The 21,830-nt window shown below is 35.4% G+C and overlaps 1 protein-coding gene across 6 annotated transcripts in view; it reads right to left on the bottom strand.

Annotated features, from left to right (window-relative positions):
* Positions 1–21,830, bottom strand: part of WRN (WRN RecQ like helicase) — a 123,050-nt gene that overhangs the window by 39,250 nt on the left and 61,970 nt on the right. For all 6 annotated transcript variants that reach the window (XR_015548834.1, XM_087418488.1, XM_087418490.1 and 3 more), the window contains 6 exons: positions 19,086–19,273; positions 14,592–14,766; positions 10,194–10,375; positions 6,040–6,141; positions 5,662–5,754; positions 328–469 (listed from right to left, as the gene is read on the bottom strand). Coding sequence is in view for 5 of the 6 variants with exons in the window: in XM_087418488.1 (XP_087274614.1) it covers positions 328–469; positions 5,662–5,754; positions 6,040–6,141; positions 10,194–10,375; positions 14,592–14,766; positions 19,086–19,273 (882 nt within the window). In the remaining variant the exon portion in view is untranslated. The remainder of the gene's footprint in view (positions 1–327; positions 470–5,661; positions 5,755–6,039; positions 6,142–10,193; positions 10,376–14,591; positions 14,767–19,085; positions 19,274–21,830) is intronic.

Raw genomic sequence — 21,830 nt, 5'->3', positions numbered from 1 at the left:
TTGACACAACGAAAGTTAACTTTTCTTAATTATCCTAAGAAAGACCAGTCTGGGGATTCAACCAACTGCAATGTAATGAACTAATACAACACTTCCAGACTGAGGTGCAGAGCTGAACATCAGTTTGAAATATGAAAACAGCATATGTGATATGCACATGTTTTGTCAAAAGTAATGAATGCAGTGCTTAACTGGGAACTTAATATGACTCTCAGTTTCTAATAACTCATCTAAAGCCAAAGCTACACTTGTAATACAGCAAAACTCTGAAAAAAGTGTAATAGGAGTAAAAGAAGAACTATAAAGGTTATTCACTGATATACTTACAGATCCACAGAGAAATAAAATTGGAACTCTAATTCCAAACTTTTCTCCTAAGATATTCACGGCAGACAATAGCTGGAATGCTTGCGGACCAAAGTCCTGGGCCGCATCATCTGAGTCATCAATGGAAAAGCAATGATCCAATCTAAATAAAAATAATATGTTAGAAAGCTTAGCCAAGGCCTGTACCTTTAAAAATAACAAGATTCAGGGCCGGCCCCGTGGCTTAGCGGTTGGGTGCGCAGGCTCCGCTGCTGGCGGCTCGGGTTCGGATCCCGGGCGCACACTGACGCACTGCTTCCCCGGCCATGCTGAGGCCGTGTCCCACATACAGCAGCTAGAAGGATGTGCAACTATGACATACAACTATCTACTAGGGCTTTCGAGGGGAAAAAAAAAAAAGGAGGAGGATTGGCAATAGATGTTGGCTCAGAGCCCGTCTTCCTCAGCAAAAAGAGGAGGATTAGCATGGATGTTAGCTCAGGGCTGATCTTCCTCACAAAAAAAAAAAAATAATTAAATGAAAATAACAAGATTCAGTGTAATAATTAGTCAAGTTAAAAAATATCTTAAATGTGCCAACTGCTTCAGAAGCTACAAATAAAGTTCCTTACAGCCAAGAGCATGTGAAGTATGTAAAACATGAAATATAAACCATAATATAGCATCAGAGGTATGTTATGTTGATAGTTCTCAACTCTAGTGGCCTAGAACCCAAATTTTACGGGAGGTACCTTAGTTTAAACTCTAATGACTGTAAAATACGATGCAAAGATTATAAACTTTTCATTTAAGTCTATTTAGATGTTAAATTTCTAAGCCATCCTTCAGGTAGATTTAAAATTATCATTAACACAAGTAAGAATTTTTTAAAGCAGGATAAGAACAAAAGGACTCCTTAGAGAAAATCAACCAATAGAGGTCAACTACCTAATTCAATTGCTTTCTTCATAATAAATACCTTTGAAATAGTAATAAGAATATATTCAGTATTCCAGATAGAATTATATGTTTGTAGATAAAAGGACTGTCTAGGTTTACTCTCCTAGTCTAACCTCTTTAGTACAATACTTAGCTCATTAATTTTCTTTTCTAATACAGTATTTAAAGCTATCAAATTCCCCTACCTAGGCTGCATCTTTTTTTTTTTTTCTTGTAAGAAAGATCAGCCCTGTGCTAACATCTGCCAATCCTCTTCTTTTTCTGCTGAGGAAGACTGGCCCTAGGCTAGCATCTGTGCCCATCTTCCTCCACTTTATATGGGATGCCGCCACAGCATGGCTTGACAAGCGGTGCATTGGTGCGTGCCCGGGATCCGAACCAGCAAACCCCAGGCCGCCGCAGTGGGACATTCGCACTTAACCGCTTGCGCCACCAGGCCGGCCCCCTATGCTGCATCTTACAAGATTTAATGTATATTATTCTAATTGTCACTAAGCTCTAAAAATGTTTTAATTTCCAGTTTGATTTTTTCTTCAATTGATGAGTTATTTAAAAGTGTTGTTTTTAATTTCCAAATGAATGAGAATTTTTTTGTTTCTCCTCATATTTATTTCTAATTCCACTGCATTCTGGTCAGAAAACATGGTGTGTTTGATACCAACACATTGAAACCTTTTGAAACACGCTACGGTCTGGTACAGGGGTCAGAAAACTTTTATAAAGGGCCAGATAGTTAATAGTTTACGATTTATGGGCCATATGGCCTCTGTGTCACAACTACTCAGCTCAACTCTGCAAAAACAGCCAGAGACAATACATAAACTAAAGGGCGTGGCTGTGTTCCGAGAAAACCATTAAGAAAAACAGGCAGAAAGTGGATATGGTTCACTGGCCATAGTTTGCCAACCACTGCTCTAATACGTAGTCAATTTTTATAAATATTCCATGTATGTTTGAGAAGTGGTCTCTAATTCAGTGCTTCTTAACCAGTGTGCTGCAAATGGATTATAGGTGTGCTGAAAGGTCAATCACTTCAGACTGAGGTTTCTGGACAGAACCTAGACTCAATTAGCCAAGTGTGCTATACAAGTATTATCATTAGCTATGTGGGTCATGAAGTAAAAGTGTTTGAGGTGCACTGCTCTAATTGCTTGGCACAGGGTTCTATACACTACATGTCTGATAAATCAAACTTGTTACCATACTGACCAAATTTTCTATAGCTTACTAAGTTTTTGATTGTTTAACCTACCAATAACCCAAAATTATACAAAACTCTTCGACCTTCTACTTTGATGATGGATTTGTTGATTTCTTCCAGCTGTTCTGTCAATATGTGCTTTATATATTCGCAGGGTTTTGTTCTGTTTTTTAAGGTGCAGAAAACAATTCTGTCCTCTTCGTGAAGGATCCAGTTTTCACTGCCATCACTGAAGAGAACATCTTCATCCCTAATAATACTTCCTTGGTCTAACAGCTACCACACCTAGGTATACAGTTACCTCAACTAGGTATACCATTGGTTTTTATTTTTTCAACTAATATACAGTTACATTATGTGTCTGTGTATGTGTGTGTAAAGTTCTACAAATTTAAACACACCCATAGATTCATATGCACAGATTCATCTAACCATAATCAGTTTCCACCACCACAATCACAACACACAACAAATCCATCATTGCAAAATACTCCCTAGTGCTATTCCTTTGTAATCATACCCTCCCCCTCTCGCTAACCTCTGGCAACCACTGATCTTTTCTGCATCCCTATAGTATAGTCTCATGCTTGAAAGAGACTATCATATAAATGGAATCATACTGTAGAACTGGCATTATTTTTCTATTAAATGTTTGGCAGAATCTGCCATTGAAACCATTTGGGCTAGAGAATTTTATTTTCAGAGGTTTTTTAACAAGGATCCAATCTCTTTAACAGTTGTAGGACTATTCAGGTTATCTATTTCATTGTCAGTGAGTTTTGTTAGTTTGAGGTTATCAAGGAATTGGTCCATTTCATCTAAATTATTGAATGCACCTACACTGAGTTATTCATAGTGTTTCCTTATTATCCTTTTAATGTCTGAAGGGCCTGTAGTGAAATTCCTCTTTCATTCCTGATATTGGTAATCTGTGGCTTCTCTCTTCTTTTTCTTGTTAGAAGTTTCTATCAATTTTATTGACCTTTTCAAAGAATGAGCTTTTGAGTTCACTGGTTTTCTTTATTGTTTTTCTGTTTTCTGTTTCACTGATTTATGCTCTTATCTTTATTATTTCCTTCCTTCTGCTTCCTTTAGTTTACTTTGCTCCTATTTGCTTCTTAAGTTAGAAGCTTAATTACTGATTTGAAACCTTTCTTCTAAGTATTTAATGCTTTATATTTCCCTCTCAGTATTGTTTTATTTTTTTTAAACAGAATTTTTTTTTTTTTTTTTTTTTTTGTGAGGAGATCAGCCCTGTGCTAACATCTGCCAATCCTCCTCTTTTTTTGCTGAGGAAGACTGGCCCTGGGCTAACATCCGTGCCCAACTTCCTCCACTTTATATGGGACACCGCCACAGCATGGCTTGCCAAGCAGCGCGTCGGTGCGCGCCTGGGATCCGAACTGGTGAACCCCTGACCACCGCAGCAGAGCGCGCACACTTAACTGCTTGCCCCACTGGCTGGCCCCCTCAGTATTGTTTTAGCTGCATCGCATACACCTTGTATTTTCATTTCATTCAGTTCAAAATATTTTCTGATTTACCTTGAGACTTCCTCTTTGACTCATGGATTATTTAGTAGCGTGTTATTTAATTTCCAAGTGTTGGGAGACGTTCCTGTTATCTTTCTGTTATTGATTTCTAGTTTAATTCCATTATAGTCAGAAATCATACTTTGTATGAATACAATTCTTTTAAATTTGTTAAGCTTTGTTATATGACCCAGATTATGGTCTATATTTGTGAACGTTCCTTCTGCACCTAAGAAGGATACATATTCTGCTATTGTTGTGTTCTATAAAAGTCAATTAGATCCAGGTTGTTGATAGTCCTGCTCATTTCTTCTATTTTCTTCCTGATTTTCTGTCTACTAGTTCTATTAACTACTGAGAGAGGTTGTTGAAATCACCAAGTATAATTGTGGATTTCTCTATTTCTCCTTTCAATTCTCAGTTCTTTTGTTAAGTATATACACACTTAGGATTATGTGTTCTTGGATGTGATGGTTAACTTTATGCGTCAACTAGGCTAGGTTATGGTGCCCAGTTGTTTGGTCAAACACTAATCTAGATGTTGTTATAAAAGTATTTTGTAGATGGGATTAACATTTACAATCAGTTGACTTTAAGTAAAGGAGATCACCCTTCATATTGTGAGTGGGTCTCATTCAATCAGATGAAGGCCTTAAAGAGCAAAGACTGAGGTTTGCTGGAGAACAAGGAATTGTGACTCAAGATTATTAACACAGAAATCCTGCCCAACTTTCCAGCCTGCCAGCCTGCCCTACAGATTTCAGACTTGCCAACTCCCACAACTGCATAAGCCAATTCCTTAAAATCAATCCCTTTCTCTATCTGTGTGTGTGTGAATATATATGTGTATGTGCGTTTCTCTAGAGAATCCTGACTGATACATTGGTAAACCAACATTTTTATCATCATGTAACATCCTTCTTTATCCCTGGTAATATTCTTTCTCCAAAGTCTCCATTGTCTGATATTAAAATACCAACTCCCAGGCCGGCCTGGTGGCACAAGCAGTTAAGTGCGCATGCTCTGCTGTGGCGGCCCAGGGTTCACTGGTTCGGATCCTGGGCCCGCACCAACGCACCGCTTGTCAAGCCATGCTGTGGCGGCATCCCATATAAAGTACAGGAATATGGGCATGGATGTGAGCCAAGGGCCAGTCTTCCTCAGCAAAAAGAGGAGGATTGGCAGATGTTAGCTCAGGGCCAATCTTCCTCACAAAAAAAATAAATAAATAAAATAAAATAAAATAACAACTCCATCCTTCTTTTGATTAGTGTTTTCATGGTATATAGTTTTTATCCTTTTATTTTTACTCTACTTATATAATTATATCTGTAGCGGATTTTTATGGACAACATATAGTTGGGTCATATTTTTAAACCAATTCTCACAATACCTGCCTTTAAATGGTGTTTTTAGAGTATTTACATTTAATGTAACTATTGATATGTTAAATTTAGGTCTAACATTTTATTGGTTTATCTATTTATAAAGCAAAATACTCTAATATTGTTTGCTTTGTCTTCTATTTAAATAAATACATTCATTACTTTGTTTTAAAAAACTGCTGTACATATCTCTCAAAAAAAATTCAATTAAAAATGATGTGAAAAAGAAGAGAAACAAAAACTTTTAGAATGTCCATCTAGAAGGAGAAATCTTTACCTGGACCTGCAATTATCACAGCATTTTTCAGTTCCCATAATACCCAAGGAGGCCTTTCGCAGTTGTTTGTCTTCAAAATGAGACAAGATGATTCTACCCAAGAGAAAATGTAAAATTAAATAAAAGAACAAAAACGTATACGTTAAATTCATTGCTGAAAATAATGAAGTGAAATTATCATTAATTGATTCGCCTGGGACCTCATTATTTGGCTTTAGTTTACCAAGGCATAAAGAAAGCTGCCTAAAAAATTCAGCACATATGTAACACCAACAAAATATTGTTTCTAAATACTAATTATTTTGCAAAACTTTCTTCTTAAAAGAGCACCATCCATAAATCTATGTTATTAATTGATATAAAATAAACAATACATACTGTCGCCTACACTTGCTGGAATGAAGATATTTTTCCATCTTTGCCATCATCTTTAATTTGTATAATCGAAACTCTTCATCACGTATCTCACTAAGGAGGTACCTGTCAATTAAAAATATCACGGAATGTGTAAATTTGCATTAGCGATTTTGTTAATTTATTACTGTTTATTTTTCATAACCTATAACATCTACACCCCTATCAAGATAAAGAACAAGTCTATCATCCCAGAAAGTTATTGTGTCCCTTCCTATTCAATGCCCCCAACAAGAGGCAAGCATTTTTCTGATTTTTATGAAAATTACTTTCGAAAGAATTCTACCTATGTTCAAGCATCAGTTTTTTAGCTGCCTTTGAAAAATTATTATAAACTCTATAAAGTCTTTCATTTTGATTTACATACTACATGTTTTTTGGCAATCTTTCTACCATATATGAATTTTTACTTTTTCCCAGTAAAAGGTTATTCTTTATTTTATGTTATATGAAAAACTAAAAGCATCTATGTAAGAAATACTAAAAGAGGCTCATGATCCAAATATGAGCCTTCATCCCTGTTAGCTCTTCAAGCCCTCTAAAATCTCTCTCTTTGTATTACAGGGTATTATGGGACACCACTAAAGTATCAGAATTAAGTTACTTCCCCAAACAATAACTAATTTTTTTCTACAATATTGAATTCATTTAAAATTGTTCAACTCTAAAGATGTTTGTTTTTTCAAAAGTTAATGCTGCTCTAATTCATCCTTTTTTTTTTTTTAATAATTTTATTTATTTATTTATTTATTTCCCCCAAAGCCCCAGTAGATAGTTGTATGTCACAGCTGCACACCCTTCTAGTTGCTGTATGTGGGATGTGGCCTCAGCATGGCCGGAGAAACGGTGCATCGGTGCGTGCCCGGGATCTGAACCCGGGCCGCCAGTGGAGCGTGAGTACTTAACCGCTAAGCCACAGGGCTGGCCCCTGACTTTGTTAATTCCACTCTTCTGTGAAGAAATTCCATGATTATCAGATATCAGATAATGACAACCTCCCAAATAGCTTTGTATGTCTTTTCAAACATTCTTTCCAGGAATAAATAAAAGTCTGAGTTGAATAAATTTCAGATATTTCAAAAGAAAACAATGATTACCTACAAGATCTAAGCGATAGTCCTCACCCTCATCAAAATGGACCCCACTCACTAATATTTTGACCATCCAACATTCTGACTGATAAAAATACCACTGTATAGTCCTCAAGGATGACACCAACAGGAAATCCAGTTAAGTGAGTTCTGGGCAGTCTAAACACACAAATGATCTCTTATTCAAAAACATTCTTGTCATTTGACATCACCAACCACCACACCCTTCCGTGCAGTTTCCATAAAAGTTTCTTCCAACTGTTGACTCTAGTTCCTAGGTTAACTATCTCATTCTTCCTAGCTCACGGGCTAAAAATTGCTCCTTTTTTGCTTTATTTTGTTTGTTTGTTTAGCTCACCTCCTCCTCAGATAGAAAGAACAAAGAAAACAAACACCTACACTCTTAAAACTAGATCCTCCCTTATATCTGGTTCAGATGACCTACATTTAACTAATCTTATCAGTGTCAGTAACAAATCTGAGAAAATAAAATTACAAGTCTCTAACAGCAAATCAAATGAATATTTATTCTTCTTTTGGGACTATTAAAATAGTTAAAGTACAATATTCTACAGAATAAAAACAAGTTGAAAAAGAAAAAAAACTCTAAAAACAATACCATAAACAGAGATCAGTTGGAGCGAGTGGAAGACTTATTAAATTGAGATTAATTTGCAAATTATTCACTTAAAAAAAGATTATAGTAACTATTGGGTTTGATTCTTTAGAATAATAGCAAATGCTGGGGCCGGCCCGGTGGCGCAAGTCGTCAAGTGCGTGAGCTCCGCTGCGGCGGCGCGGGGTTCGCTGGTTCAGATCCCGGGCGTGCAACCGATGCACTGCTTGGCAGGGCATGCAGTGGCCACGTCCCATATAAAGTGGAGGAAGATGGGCACGGATGTTAGCCCAGGGCCAGTCTTCTTCAGCAAAAAAGGAGGAGGATTGGCAGATGTTAGCACAGGGCTGATCTCCTCACAAAAAAAAAAAAAAAGAAAAAGAAAAAGAATAATAGCAAATGCAGACTTTGAAACTTTGCCAATGGTATGGCTTCTGCAATAAGAAACATAAAGTTACATATTTACACTGATGACTGAATAAGTTTCTTCTCTCAGCCATAGGCTTCTAGCATAGGATAGACTCAAAATTTTATGAATTACAGCGACCTTTTCAGTTGAGAACCAGCAACTCCATTTATTCTAAAACTTTCTTTTTTCTAATAAAAGAGGTTTATCACTAGGATGACACAGATCTGTCCTCAATCCTTGCCAAATTCTTTTTTATTCTGATTAACCCTATAGTTTTATTTCCCTTAGGATGGATGCAAAGAACAACCTGTCTATACTACAGATTCAAGTTTTTAAAGATTCATGGGTTTTCTGGCACCACTATTTGATTACTAACCACTGTTTCTTCCTATTAAATCTTAATGAGATAATCATTAAAAATATCGTTTGAGACCCAGATAAACAGGAACTATATCTATTGATGAACCTGCAAAGCCACACTATAAAATTCAAGCTGTTAAGTCTTCAGCACTTTTAGCATAAAACACAAATAAAATCAGAACTCGTAGGAATCAACTTATGTTTGATACAATCCCAAACTTAATAGTAGCATGCAGACCTATGATCTATCCCAATTACTTTAGTTTATTAAAAGCTTTACACAGACACCAGTGTCAAAAGGAAAACAATAATTGTTCTGTTTAAGAGGATGGTTTTATTAAGCTACTGACTACTCTTAAAAGGAAGAGTTTAAAATTTATAGCAAACATTTTTACCGAATTAATCCCTATTCTTCTTCAGACTCAGCTTACCCTATCACTTCCTGAAGGAAGCCTTACCTGACCTTTTTAACTTGGCAAACACAAACCCCATTATACACTCACTACTCAATACAACTTTCCTTCATAACACTTAACACAGTTATAATTTTACACATATTTCCATGATCCTTTTTAAAAAAAATTTTATTACTGAAATTTTTAAACACAAAAAGAGAACAGTAAAGTGAACCCTATGTATCCATGGTTGTGTGATTCTGTGATCTGCCGTTCCCACTATACTGTAAGCTCTACGAAAACAGATACCACAACTGCTTTTATTAATCATCGTAGCCCCAGCACAGAGCATAATGCTGGGAACACAGTGGGCACTCAAAAAAACACTTGAATATGAATAAAAATAAAAACTGTATTGGATAGGCATTCTCACCATTCTAATAAAATGGGCTAATATGTCCATTCGAGAGCTCAATTTATTCAGCCATATGGAGGTGCATTTTGGCACGCCTACCAGTTACTACACATGTTTTTTTCCTGAGTCTTTCTTCCCACTATGGATGAGGGAATCTGTTGCTAAACTCTGTCCCTACAATTTTTGCAAGATGAAGTTTTCCTTTCCAACTACATCTCACAGAACTTAAGTGCCAATAAAATATTTGTTTAGTACTTAAGAAGAATGGTTTTCCTCTACTTAAACACTAAACACTTAATATTTTTTTCATGGCAATCAGTACAGTGCAACATGATTATTCACACACAGTCAAGGAGAAGTGGCATGCTCTCATAGAACAAAGAAAACAAATGGTAAAGAGAGCCAAACAGGGATTGGTAGAAATCACTTGGAATAAGCATCATTGCAGCATGGGAAGAAAGAACCAATAACAAAATAAATGGTATCTGAAGTAACTATGGCTGAACACATAGCAAAACTTAAGAGGAACTGAGGAGAAAAAAACAGCTCATCAATGCACAATATTTTGGAACGTATTCCATTGGATCTATGTTACTTTCCCAGTATAGTCTTGATTTAGTGAATTCTTCATATTAAATGAGGACTGGCTGAAATTATGTCATCCCTTCTGGGTGGCAACACTTACCACAAATATTATTCTTAAATGTCTTCTGGTTTTTTTCGGTTTTAAATGCACTTTTTTACTTGAAATTTCAGATGCTGCCTGAAATACTTTCAAATCTTATATGGAAAGAAAGAAATCTGCAAGGGTGAAAGTAATAAATGTTTTTACCTATTTACGTTCAAGTCTACTGGAGACCACAGCAGATGACAAGAACTTGGAAGTCCATCACGGCCAGCTCTACCAATCTCCTGGTAATATGATTCCATTTCCTTAGGAGCACCATAATGAATGACTTTGCGAATGTCAGCTTTATTAATGCCCATTCCAAAAGCTATGGTAGCTATGACACACTGAGAATAGATAACAACAGAGATTGACAAACATTTAGCAGAACTAAAACCCTACATGTTCACCTTTTGGTAAGAATAATTAATTCATTAACTAAAGTCCTTGGCATGAAACTTAATTTAATTAATTTAAATCAATCACTTATAAATTAAAAGATTATCTGCCCAACTTACAAATAAAGGATTGGTGATCATAAAATAGGATTTCTGTTCCCTCTCTATAAAAAGTAACAAAGTGGAGATGCCAGCCCAGTGGCATAGCGGTTAAGTGCATGCACTCCGCTTCCGCAGCCCAGGGTCTGCAGGTTCGGATCCCGGGCGCGCACCAACGCACTGCTTGGCAGGCCATGCTGTGGCGGCATCCCACATAAAGTAGAGGAAGATGGGCAGGGATGTTAGCCCAGGGCTGGTCTTGCTCAGCAAAAAGAATAGGATTGGCGTCAGATGTTAGCTCAGGGCTGATCTTCCTCACAAAAAAAAAAAAAAAAGAAAAAAAAGTAACAAAGTGGTTTCTCTGAATACCTATGAGTAGAAGACACAAAAGAGACTCTTAAAATGTTTATTATATTAAATGATACTTTTGCCTTATTATGAAGTTTCAAGAGCCCTTACTTGATTGCACAGTATCTTAATATTTTCTGGCATTATTCTAAGTGGAAGGAAGCTTTTCATTAAAGATGGTGAAATGAAACATGAATAATCTCTTCATCTTTAAAAGGATAAAATGGGTAGACTATTTAATACGTATGAGTATACTGGCATGAGATTTACATGATTGGGGGAAATTTTATAGCAGAATTAGCGATAAAAAACACACAAAACTAAACAAAAAATTTTAAAAGTATGAACAATAACAATACAATAAGATATGCAAGAAAAGTAACTATAATATACCACATGGCTTGGAGATAAAAAGCATTTACAGGGGCCAGCTTGGTGGCACAGCAGTTAAGTTCTCACGTTCCGCTTTGGCGGCCCACGGCTCACAGGTTCGGATCCCAGGCACAGACCGACACACCACTTGTCACGCCATGCTGTGGCGGCGTCCCATATAAAGTAGAGGAAGATGGGCATGGATGTTAGCCCAGGGCCAATCTTCCTCAGCAAAAAGAGGATTGGCAACAGATGTTAGCTCAGGGCTAATCTTCCTCACCAAAAAAAAAAAAAAAAAAAGGCATTTACAGAGAAATAATTATGTAAATACATAATATTTGAATATATATATATTGACCTAATCAAAATTACAATGTTAATATTAGGAGGAAAGGGGGTTAGCAATATTTTCACATGGATGGAGTGATAAGTAGGGCAGGAAGTGATGTAAAAGAGAGCTAACCGTTCATCTTTCATAGTGGGGAGTCGAAAGATAAGGCCTAAAACTAATAAACAAATAAATAACAAACTACGCAGTAGCAGTATGAGCAAATTATTGCCAGATATAGTGGTAAACACCAAAAGAATAAACTAAAAGAGTTGGGAGTGGGAAACAGAAGTGGGGAAGGTATGAGGGACTGATGCTTTTCATTGTAAGCACTGTAGAACTATTTGGTTCCTTAAACTGTGTGCATGTATAACTGCTAAAAATTAAAATGCCATTACAAATAAAATGTGTTAAGATGGAACAAGAAAAGCAGAAAAAAAAAAAAAAGGACGAAAGAAAGAAAATGCTAAACAAACAAAAGGAAGTAAGACAAAGGTAACAGAAAAACAAATACAGGAATGGAAATAATATTAAGAAAAAGCTTTGAGTGAATAAAGCTAGCAATTTTGCTAAATTTAAGAGCGAAGAAGGAAAATAATAATAATTCTACTTCTCTTTTTCTAATGTTATTTCTTACGCAACTTTTTCCAGCTTTATTGATATACAATTGACATATTATATAAGTTTAAGATATACAATGTGATTATATATATACATATATTGCAAAATGATTACCACAATGAGGTTAGTTAACTCATCCATCACCTCACATAGTCACCATTTGTGTGTGAGTGGTGAGAACTTTTAAGATCTAATTTTCATCATATGATACTGTTTTTAGATGAGATCAACCTATTCTACAAATACGATTTTCAAAATATCCTATAAACTCTCAGATGTAAATAAAGATACTTTATCAAATAATTTATTCACAACCTCATTCCAGAAAGGAAAGACATTCAAGCCATCTTGAAAAAGCAAATAAAACACAAAAAGACATAAAACTAAAAGTCAGAAGTAAAAGTAAGAATGAATGGTCACAGACTAAAAACGCAAATCTACATCTAAATCTGGGTAGATTTGCTTATGAATAATAGAAAAGAAAAAAATGTTTTTCTAAAATTGTAAAATAGAAAATACTAAGACTCTGAGCATCACTCAATCCAAGACATTAAGAGCTAAGGAGGTCAGCTCTACTGTGAGACCCAGACTAACGGATAAATCAAGTGTAAAAAGACAGGAGAGTGAATATCTAGAATTCTGTAAATATATGCATTCAGTAGGCACTCAATAAATACTCCATGGCAAGTAAACAATTCCAAGAGCACCAGACTATTCTACATAGATGAGGAAATGTATTTTCATCATCTTGAGAAGGTGTTGGAGAACTCGCAATGCAAATATGAAGCTTCTGAAGTATTTATAATGGCAAAGGAACACATTGGGTCAGCTGTCAGATAAGCAGAACCCCCGAAGTCAGCCTAGGGTGACACAATCAATATTAACATCTATTTTCATAATGTGGATAAAAATTTGTGACATCCTGCCACATAAAGGGAAAATACAGCAGCACATACATATATATAGCCTTCTAGATATTAGGTGTAATTGGTGATCATTGTGAGGTTTTTCAAGCCATATTTCAAAGCATTAATGTTTCAATGAAGCTGTGTGTTGGGAGGAAATCAGATGCATCCAACAAAGTCTCCCATCACAACGTAACACAGATAAAGTTTGTACTCTCTCATGTCTTTGGGACATGTTTCTATCTAAATGAATAATTAGCAATACATCAAGTGACACATCAAGACCAAGAAACCATTGGTCAGTTAATGGCTCAAATATCGCTTGTTAAGATTCAGTAAGCAGCAGCTAATAAATTTTGTCTGGTAATTTTCAAGCTCTTGAGATAACAGAATAAAAAGGTAAGCATTTAAGAATCTGGGTAAAATCTCTATTCTAGGCAGCTGTAACATCTGTTCCCATCTTTAGAAAGAAGAGGAAGAAAGAGAATAGATGCTTTCAGGCAGGTATGCATTGCAGCATGACAATGCAGAGTGAACTTCATAGACAGTTCATAGGAACCATACTTGAGGTAAGTTGTTTGAATAAGGCTGGTTTGGGGTGGTTAACAACTATACAATAGGAAGCACTGGAGAGAGAGGAAACGGATAACCAATTGGACAGAAAATACAGAGCAGAAGTTAAGTTCATCTCTTAACTTGAGAGGAGGGCTATCCAAAGGCTTGACAGTATGGATATGCTGACAGTGGGAAGTGGTTGATTTACACCTACTAAAGTAGCTTGAATTTAAATCTTTCCAAATATTCTGTATGACACCTACTGAGCCAGGATTCCAATCATTACAGATTGAAATTATTACATGATTCCAAACATTACAGGAATCTCAGCTATAGCACTTTACAGTAACTCCATCGATACCCTTCCTTTCTTTAGTTTTTCTCCTTCAAATCAATCCTACACAGTACTGCTAATCTAATGTTTCTATAATACTATTATCTTGCTCAAAAACACAGCACAATCTGTCATAATGGTTTTCAAACTCTATTCTGTGTAGCTCTGAGGATAAGACACCCACAGATACTGTCTTGAAGATAAGGAGGCTCTTGGACCCCTTTCTCCCTCCAATCAACTTCAACAAGAATTATTCCACTTTAATCTGTTTTATCCATTAGGTAAAATCTCATTTAAATAAAAAATTCTAAGGCTCAAGTAGTCTGGAAAAACTACTACCATCCCCATTACACAGCCTACCTTAACAGCTAGCATTCCATCCTCTGTGCCCCTAAGCACTAAGTACAGGCTGCTATTTGTACTAGTCTACAATAGTTTGTTCACATATCTATCTCCCACATTATACACTGATTCCTTTTATCAGAGGGACTGCTTTATGCCCAACACAAAGAAGGCATTCAACAAAGATTCAGTAAATAAATATTAGAGAAATATCTGTTTCCACTATGGGGAATAGAGAGTAATGATGCTCGATCTTCACACCTGAATTTCATCTCTCATGAACCTATGATGAACCTCTTTCCTTGAGCTAATATTCATGCCTGCATGGTATGTTCCACAGGCTAACTTCAGTTTCGTGAGTTCAGCTGTAACTTGTTCTGTCATTTTTCTGGAAAGACAATAGATGATAGTTGGACCTTCAAATTCCCAGGCAGAACTAAAGAAAAAGAAAAACAAAAGAACATACATATTTATACACACAGGCTTCAGACCAGTTTGGGTTTTATCTTAATTTTCCCGTTCTTCTTAAATTTTTGATTTAATTTCACTTTAATTTTTAAATTTTAATTTTCCTTTTAGTAAAAGAGTAACAGGAGAAAGCATATGGAAAACAATGATATATTTAACAACATAAAAATCTAAAACATTATGGAAAGTCAAATGTGAAAATTATGTTAAACCACAAACACCTTTGACCCAGTTTTTGCTCAAATTAAACTTAAAACCAGAGACAAGTTTATTTATTTAAGCAGAAGCCTTAATAAAAACTTATAAACTACTGGAAATGCAATTTCTACACTTTGGGAAATGCAAACAAAGCACAAGATTAACAATTAGTCTTCATTTACATTAAGAAAAGTAAGTGAATATTTACATAAAAGAATGGATAAAATTTGTATTACATTATTCTTATTCTTTCTTATGATCATGAAATTGAGATCCTAAATATGTTTACTAAAAAAGCAAAAACTTTCTTATAAAATTAAAAGATTGTTTTTATAGTTCAAAGAAGTATTTACTAATAATCTTGAGACTAGGACTGTTATAGAAAACAACATCTGTTAGAAAGTCTGTTTTAGAAACTTATGCTTATTTATTAAAAGTGTAAACAATGATTTCCATAGAACATTTAACTCCTCAATATATTCATTTACACAAATACATTCTTTTTTTTTTTTTTCATTTTCCTTGTGCCTCTTTTTTTGTTTGCTGGGAAGATTCGCTCCAAGCTAACATCTGTTGCCAATCTTCCTCTCTTTTTTGTCCTCCCCAAAGCCCCAGTACATAGTTGTATATTTTCTAGTTGTAAGTCCTTCTAGTTCTTCTATGTGAGCCACTGCCACAGCATGGCTACTAACAGACGAGTGGTGTAGTTCCAAGCCCAGGAACCAAACCCAGGCCGCCAAAGCGGAGTGCACCAAACTTGAACCGCTAGGCCATCAGAGCTCGCTCAAATACATTCATTTATAATCACTTAATCAATAATAAAAAGACTGTATTATTTTAGATTTAAGAAAAGTTATTTTACTTAATTTTTAATGCATATATCCTTTGATATAATTTCAATTTTAGGAATCTATTTTACAAATATACTCACATATCTGCCAAAAGATATATATACACTATTATTCATAGCAAAACTATAATAGTGAAAAATAATCAATTTTCATCATTATGTACATTCATACTATAAAATACTAAGCAAACATTAAAAAATTAAATATACAAAATCTTTACGAAGGACTATGGCAAAAGTCATTGAAAACTTAAGCAGAAGAGAAAAAATCAGGAGTAATTTCACTCTAAGAGTCTTACAGAATAATCTATTCAAAGCAATTTTTGATAGTGACCAAATGGGCTTCCATATCAAAAATTCAGTAGATAACTTCATGGAGTGAGAAAAAATACAATTTTTTTTTTCAGTGAGGAAGATTGGCCCTAAGCTAACATTCATTGCCAATCTTCCTCTTTCTGCTGAGGAATATTAGCATTGAGCTAACATCTGTGCCTCTCTTCCCCTATTTTATATATGGGACACCGCCACAGCACGGCTTGATGAGCGGTAAGTAGGTCCGCACCCAGGATCCAAACCTGTGAACCCTGGCATGCCGAAGCAGAGTGCATGAACTTAAGCCCTATGCCACTGGGCCAGCCCTCAAGTTATTTTTTTAATGTACAAGAATCTCATTTAAAAACACTTTTCAGGGGCTGGCGCGGTGGCGTAGCGGTTAAGTGTGCGCACTCCACTTCAGCAGCCTGGGGTTCGCAGGTTCGGATCCCTGGTGTGCACTGATGTAACACTTGGCAAGCCACACTATGGCGGTGTCCCATATAAACTAGAGGAAGATGGGCATGGATGTTAGCCCAGGGCCAATCTTCCTCAGAAAAAAGAGGAGGATTGGCATCAGATGTTAGCTCAGGGCTAATCTTCCTCACCAAAATAAAAAAAAAAACACTTTTCAAAGAAGAAAAAACCATTCACCAAAATGTGGATATTACAATATCCTATACATTAAGGTCCTGATTTAAGAAACACAATAAATAGAAACATAGCAAAGATACTTTAAATGAAAGGTGGAAATTGCAAAAAAAAGGGACATACTATGAAACTGTTTCTGTATAAACTTAACAGCAAACACTAGGAGAGCATATCTGCACAGTACAGAGTCAGCTTAGAAAAGATTATAAAGCTAAATGCCAAAATATCAACACTGATCATAACTGAGGAAGATAGTTGGAAGATTGAAGTACTTTTCAATTTACATACATCTGTATTATTCAAATTGATACTAAGATTATGTATCGCTTTTTACATTGAAAAAATAGAAAATACACAAAAATTTGAACTTACGGAGCAGAAAAATCAAAGGAGTAAAAATTCCTATTACAAAAGGATTCATTACTTTGCCAAGTGGTTTACTAAGACTGTTATTTCCTTACAACATTTCCTGAGAGGGGAAAAAACCTCTAATTTAATCTAACCATTAAATTAGATAGGTAAGAGGCTTATCTATCTAATTTAAATGTATCATGAATATAGAAAACAAGGTCAGAGTTTAAGAAACCTGTTAGATCAATGAATAGAAAAAATGTGAATATTGATAAACAAATGGCAGACTTAAATGAAGGGAAGAAAATGGAAACAAAGGCAATACTCCAAAGTCTTAATTACTCTCCATCTTCTTGCTCATTAAGAAGAAAACTTCTATTTGCCTAAGATCTATAGAAAGCATTCTGACTCTCAGTGGTTCCCTGCTCCCAAAACTCTTCTTGGAGGATTGAAAATTAGTACAAAATCTTTTTTGGTTTGCTTTTGGAAAAATCATTGTCACATTGAATATCAAAATCTGGGATGGTCTTGGTCGTTAGGCTAAGGAGTCTGGCCTTTAGTCCACAGGAAAGAGGGAGCCACTGGAAAGGAACTCCAAGACCTGGGGATGTGCTTTCAGATGACAAATCTGAAAATTGTGTACAGAATGCAACAAGGAGCACTGAGGAGGAGGGAGGTGTGTTAGGAGAGATTATAATAGTCTGGCCTTAAAGGTAATAAAGAGCTTAATCAGCAGAATTAACATGAAAGATAGTGAGAAGAAAACATTTACATAAAATCATAAGAGGACGATACTATCAGAAAGATAGGATGCCACAAGGTCACAAAAAATGGTAAACACAGTTTCAAAAAGGAGAGGGCACTAGAGGAAAGTGCCACAGAGACTGAGAATATGGACTGAAAAGGACCAAAGATTAGGAGAGCAGATAATCTGACTGTGGGGATTCTAGCCTAGAATAAACAGCCTTCTTCAAGAGAACGTTTTTTCCCTTTAGGATGGAAGGGAAGTAAAGTACAACAAAGACTCACTTTGGAGAGATCACTAGAGCAGCCAGAACACTCAGAATATATTCATTACATTCTTATTTTATTCTGAATACAGGACAATCAAGCCAATAGCAAATCCTACATTTAAATTCATCCTAAAGGTCCGCAAGAGTTACCCTAGGGTTTCCTTAATTTAGAATCGATCTCTTCTTTTTATCCCTTTCTGAAAAGAAAAACACTAATGATGTTCTTTAAACTCTATTTGTCTAGATTTGTTTTGTGTTTGTATTGGTAGGACAAACATTATTCCTATGTATTCTGACTTAGAAACACATTTCACAACACAAAAATTATCTTTTCACTGAGCAGACAGAGCAGGGAATAAGGCTATGGGAAGCTTCTTAGCATAATATAAAATGCCTTGAAACAAAGGAAGAAGTATTAGTGACTAGTTTCTTCATCAGTAAAATGAAAATACGTAGCTTCCCGAACAGTTATAAGGATTAAACTAGATCACTTACATAAAGCGCCTAGGATAGTCCTTGGCACACAATACGGGTTCAGAGAGAGTTTATTACTAAGATGACTTCTAAAATTCCTGAATACTCAAGTTAGTTATATAATTAGTGAACTACGTAGACTTCAGATAAAAGACTCTGTTGTTGTTGTCGTTTACCTGTCAATTATTAAGAATGTATGCCATGTTTAAGCAACATTACGGAGTACAAAAATATTAGAAGAATTGGTTTCTGCCTTCAAAAATTGACATTTTTCCTCAGTCACTGTCTTGATTATATAACATTACACTTGACTTAAACCAAAGCTAAGTAGAATTTAAAATGTTAAATACGCATTAGAAAGAAAAAGAAAAAAAATAAAATAAATTTTTAAAAGAGAAGGAAATAGTTACCCAAATTTATCAACCATGAAATCCTCACCTTGTCTTCTGAACAAGAAATTGCTTCAGATCCTGAAGGATGTTTCCTGTTTTTTGTCCAACCTCTAAATACAAGTTTGGTCGATCAAAACCAGTGCAGGTAATCTGAGGATTCTTCAGTTTCAAGCAACGTATGATGTCTTCCCGGATTGAAGAACTTGCAGTAGCAGTGAGTGCGATGATTGGAACCTGAATGAAGTAAAATGGATTTTTAAAAAAGATGAGAACTCATTAATTCCCAACATTTCTACTGCCTTCTTACAAAGAGAGTGGAAGACAACCACAGGAAGAACAGGGTTAAAAATGCAACTTTAAGAATATTCTTTTCTAAAGAAGAAAAAAAAACTTCCTACTTCCTTGTTTCTCAGCCTTGTGAATACATGTACTTTATTTACATCAGAACTCATTTAAATAAAACACTAAATCCATGATTTCTAAATGCAATCTACCTTGTCTTATTAAATTAAGCCTACTTATTAGCTATCTACTTCTCCATTTATTATTTTTCAACATTTATTACATTTATAATAATGCTGATATAAATGGGGGTTATGTTGTGCTCTATTTTTGATTAATCTATAATTCACAAATTTCATTTTATTCAATGAAAATCTAACTATACAAAGCAATGAGTCTTTTTTCATCTCCTACATTAAATATACTGGTTTATGGCTCCTCAGCTCTAGAAGCAAAGCTCTCAACGACCTGGATAAACTCTCTCCAGTTTTACTAAGTTAATCATGGCACACTATACACAAGAAAAATGCATAAAATGAAACATCAATTATTAACTGATTCCTTGAGCAACCAAGTCATCATGTTCTATTTTCAGTCTAGCAAAGACTTCTTGACTAGATTAGCAGCCAAAGCAGGAGGCATAGCAGGTATCAGGAAAAACATGAATATGTAATCTTGCAGAAATTCCAAAGTTAGGAAAACAACATACTTCCTGTGAAACTAGATTTAATATTTTTGTCCCTACTATCAAAGGGAGTTATAATCAACCATGCAATTATTTCATAATCAGAAAAAAATGGACTAAGTCTTGAAGTTTTCCTAAATCATTAGCTGTTCTATACCCAGAATACAACTTTCTTAAAATATTGTTTTTGGCCCATTACAAATACAGTAAACTATTTCCTCATAAAATGGCTCTTCAGATACAATGCGTCTACCTCACAAATCAGTTTAAGCAATTATCTTGTATGTAGGTGAAAATTTATATGCAATTTGTAAAAAAGCAATTATAGAACTTGAAAAACAAGATAATTTATTAAAAACTATAAACTACTTTTATAATCAATATAGCTTTACTGAATTAAAAATTATCTCAAAGCTCGTGTAAAAAAAATCAACTAAGTTTGGGAGTATTTTTAAACTGAAAAAATTATATCAAAACCAATGTGACCACGTAATTGGCATTTTTGCATTCTCTATCCTTAAATGTCGTGAAATTATTCAAAAATGTAACCCCCAAATTAATTTCATTGATTTCTGGCTTACAATCAGACTGTTCTCTGAATTTATAGAGTGCCTGCCTAACAACTTATAGATGAATAGGCCAACTTATAATGAAGTTGATTTCTCTAATCAAGCCTTAATATGTATATATATATCTGCCATATATCTCTATATCAATTAAAAAGAAAATATCTATATATCAAATATAAGGCTGAGAATAAGAGAAATTTAAACATCAGAAGTTCTTAGGACATGCACATATTCACCCTCACAACAACAAAGCATTTTCATCTAAATTGATGAAACAATTTATAAATACACTAATAAAATACTTGTTTAACTACATATGCAGATAAAGACAGACGTTTTTAGAATGGAGACTATAAAAAAAGAGGGTCTAGGACCAGCCCCGGTGGCCTAGTGGTTAAGTCTGGCATGCTTCGGTGGCCTGGGTTTGGTTCCCGGGTACAGACCTAGACCACTCATCTGTCAGTGGCCATGCTGTGGTAGTGGCTCACACACAAAATAGAGGAAGACCGGCAACAGGAAGATTGGCAACAGATGTTAGCTCAGGGTGAATCTTCCTCAGCAAAAAACAATATGGTTTGATTTGTTTCTTGGCAATATAATGTATGAGAGGAAGGACAACACATTTATGGAAATAAGTGTGAAACGTGACACATCTCTTGAAGATGTTAACAGAAAACTCAGGTAAAACAGCAGCACGGTAGGGAAAAAAATCCAGCTTAGAATCACTTACCTGAGTTGAAATCCTGCCTTTGCCACTAACTAGGTGTGAGATTTGTGCTGTTCAATTAACTCTCTAAGCTTTGGTTTCCTCCTCTATAGAATGGCTACAATAACAACAACAAACTCACAAAGTCGTTGTGAAGACCCAATGAACTCAAACACGTACCGTAATGTGCTGAACATAATGCACGGTAGAGTCAGCACTCACAAAGGTTCAGCTGTTACTGATATTGTTACCGCAACAACTGAACAGCATTCTATACAAGAACCCCAGAGACATGGGCACTACTCCCAGATTTGTTTGCTGAGTTTGGCAAGGGCTAACTTCTCTTGGTCTCAGTTTTTTCTTCAAAATACAAGATGGAAAGGGCTACACGATGTTAGGTTCTCTTCCAACTTAAAAATTCCCTCTTTGCCACTAGAAACCCCCTATTCCAGCGACCTGCTAACAGTGAAAAATCACTATAAATTCACTGTTTTGGCCCCCAACATTTTAGAAAGTCACAGTTAAGAATGCTGCCTCCACAATCAGAAA

Source organism: Ceratotherium simum, chromosome 28 (assembly GCF_057802395.1).
Source record: "Ceratotherium simum simum isolate JZ-2026a chromosome 28, ASM5780239v1, whole genome shotgun sequence".
Classification (NCBI taxonomy): domain Eukaryota; kingdom Metazoa; phylum Chordata; class Mammalia; order Perissodactyla; family Rhinocerotidae; genus Ceratotherium; species Ceratotherium simum.
Note: the sequence above shows the minus strand (reverse complement) of the source record. Positions and strands in the feature narration are given on the sequence as shown.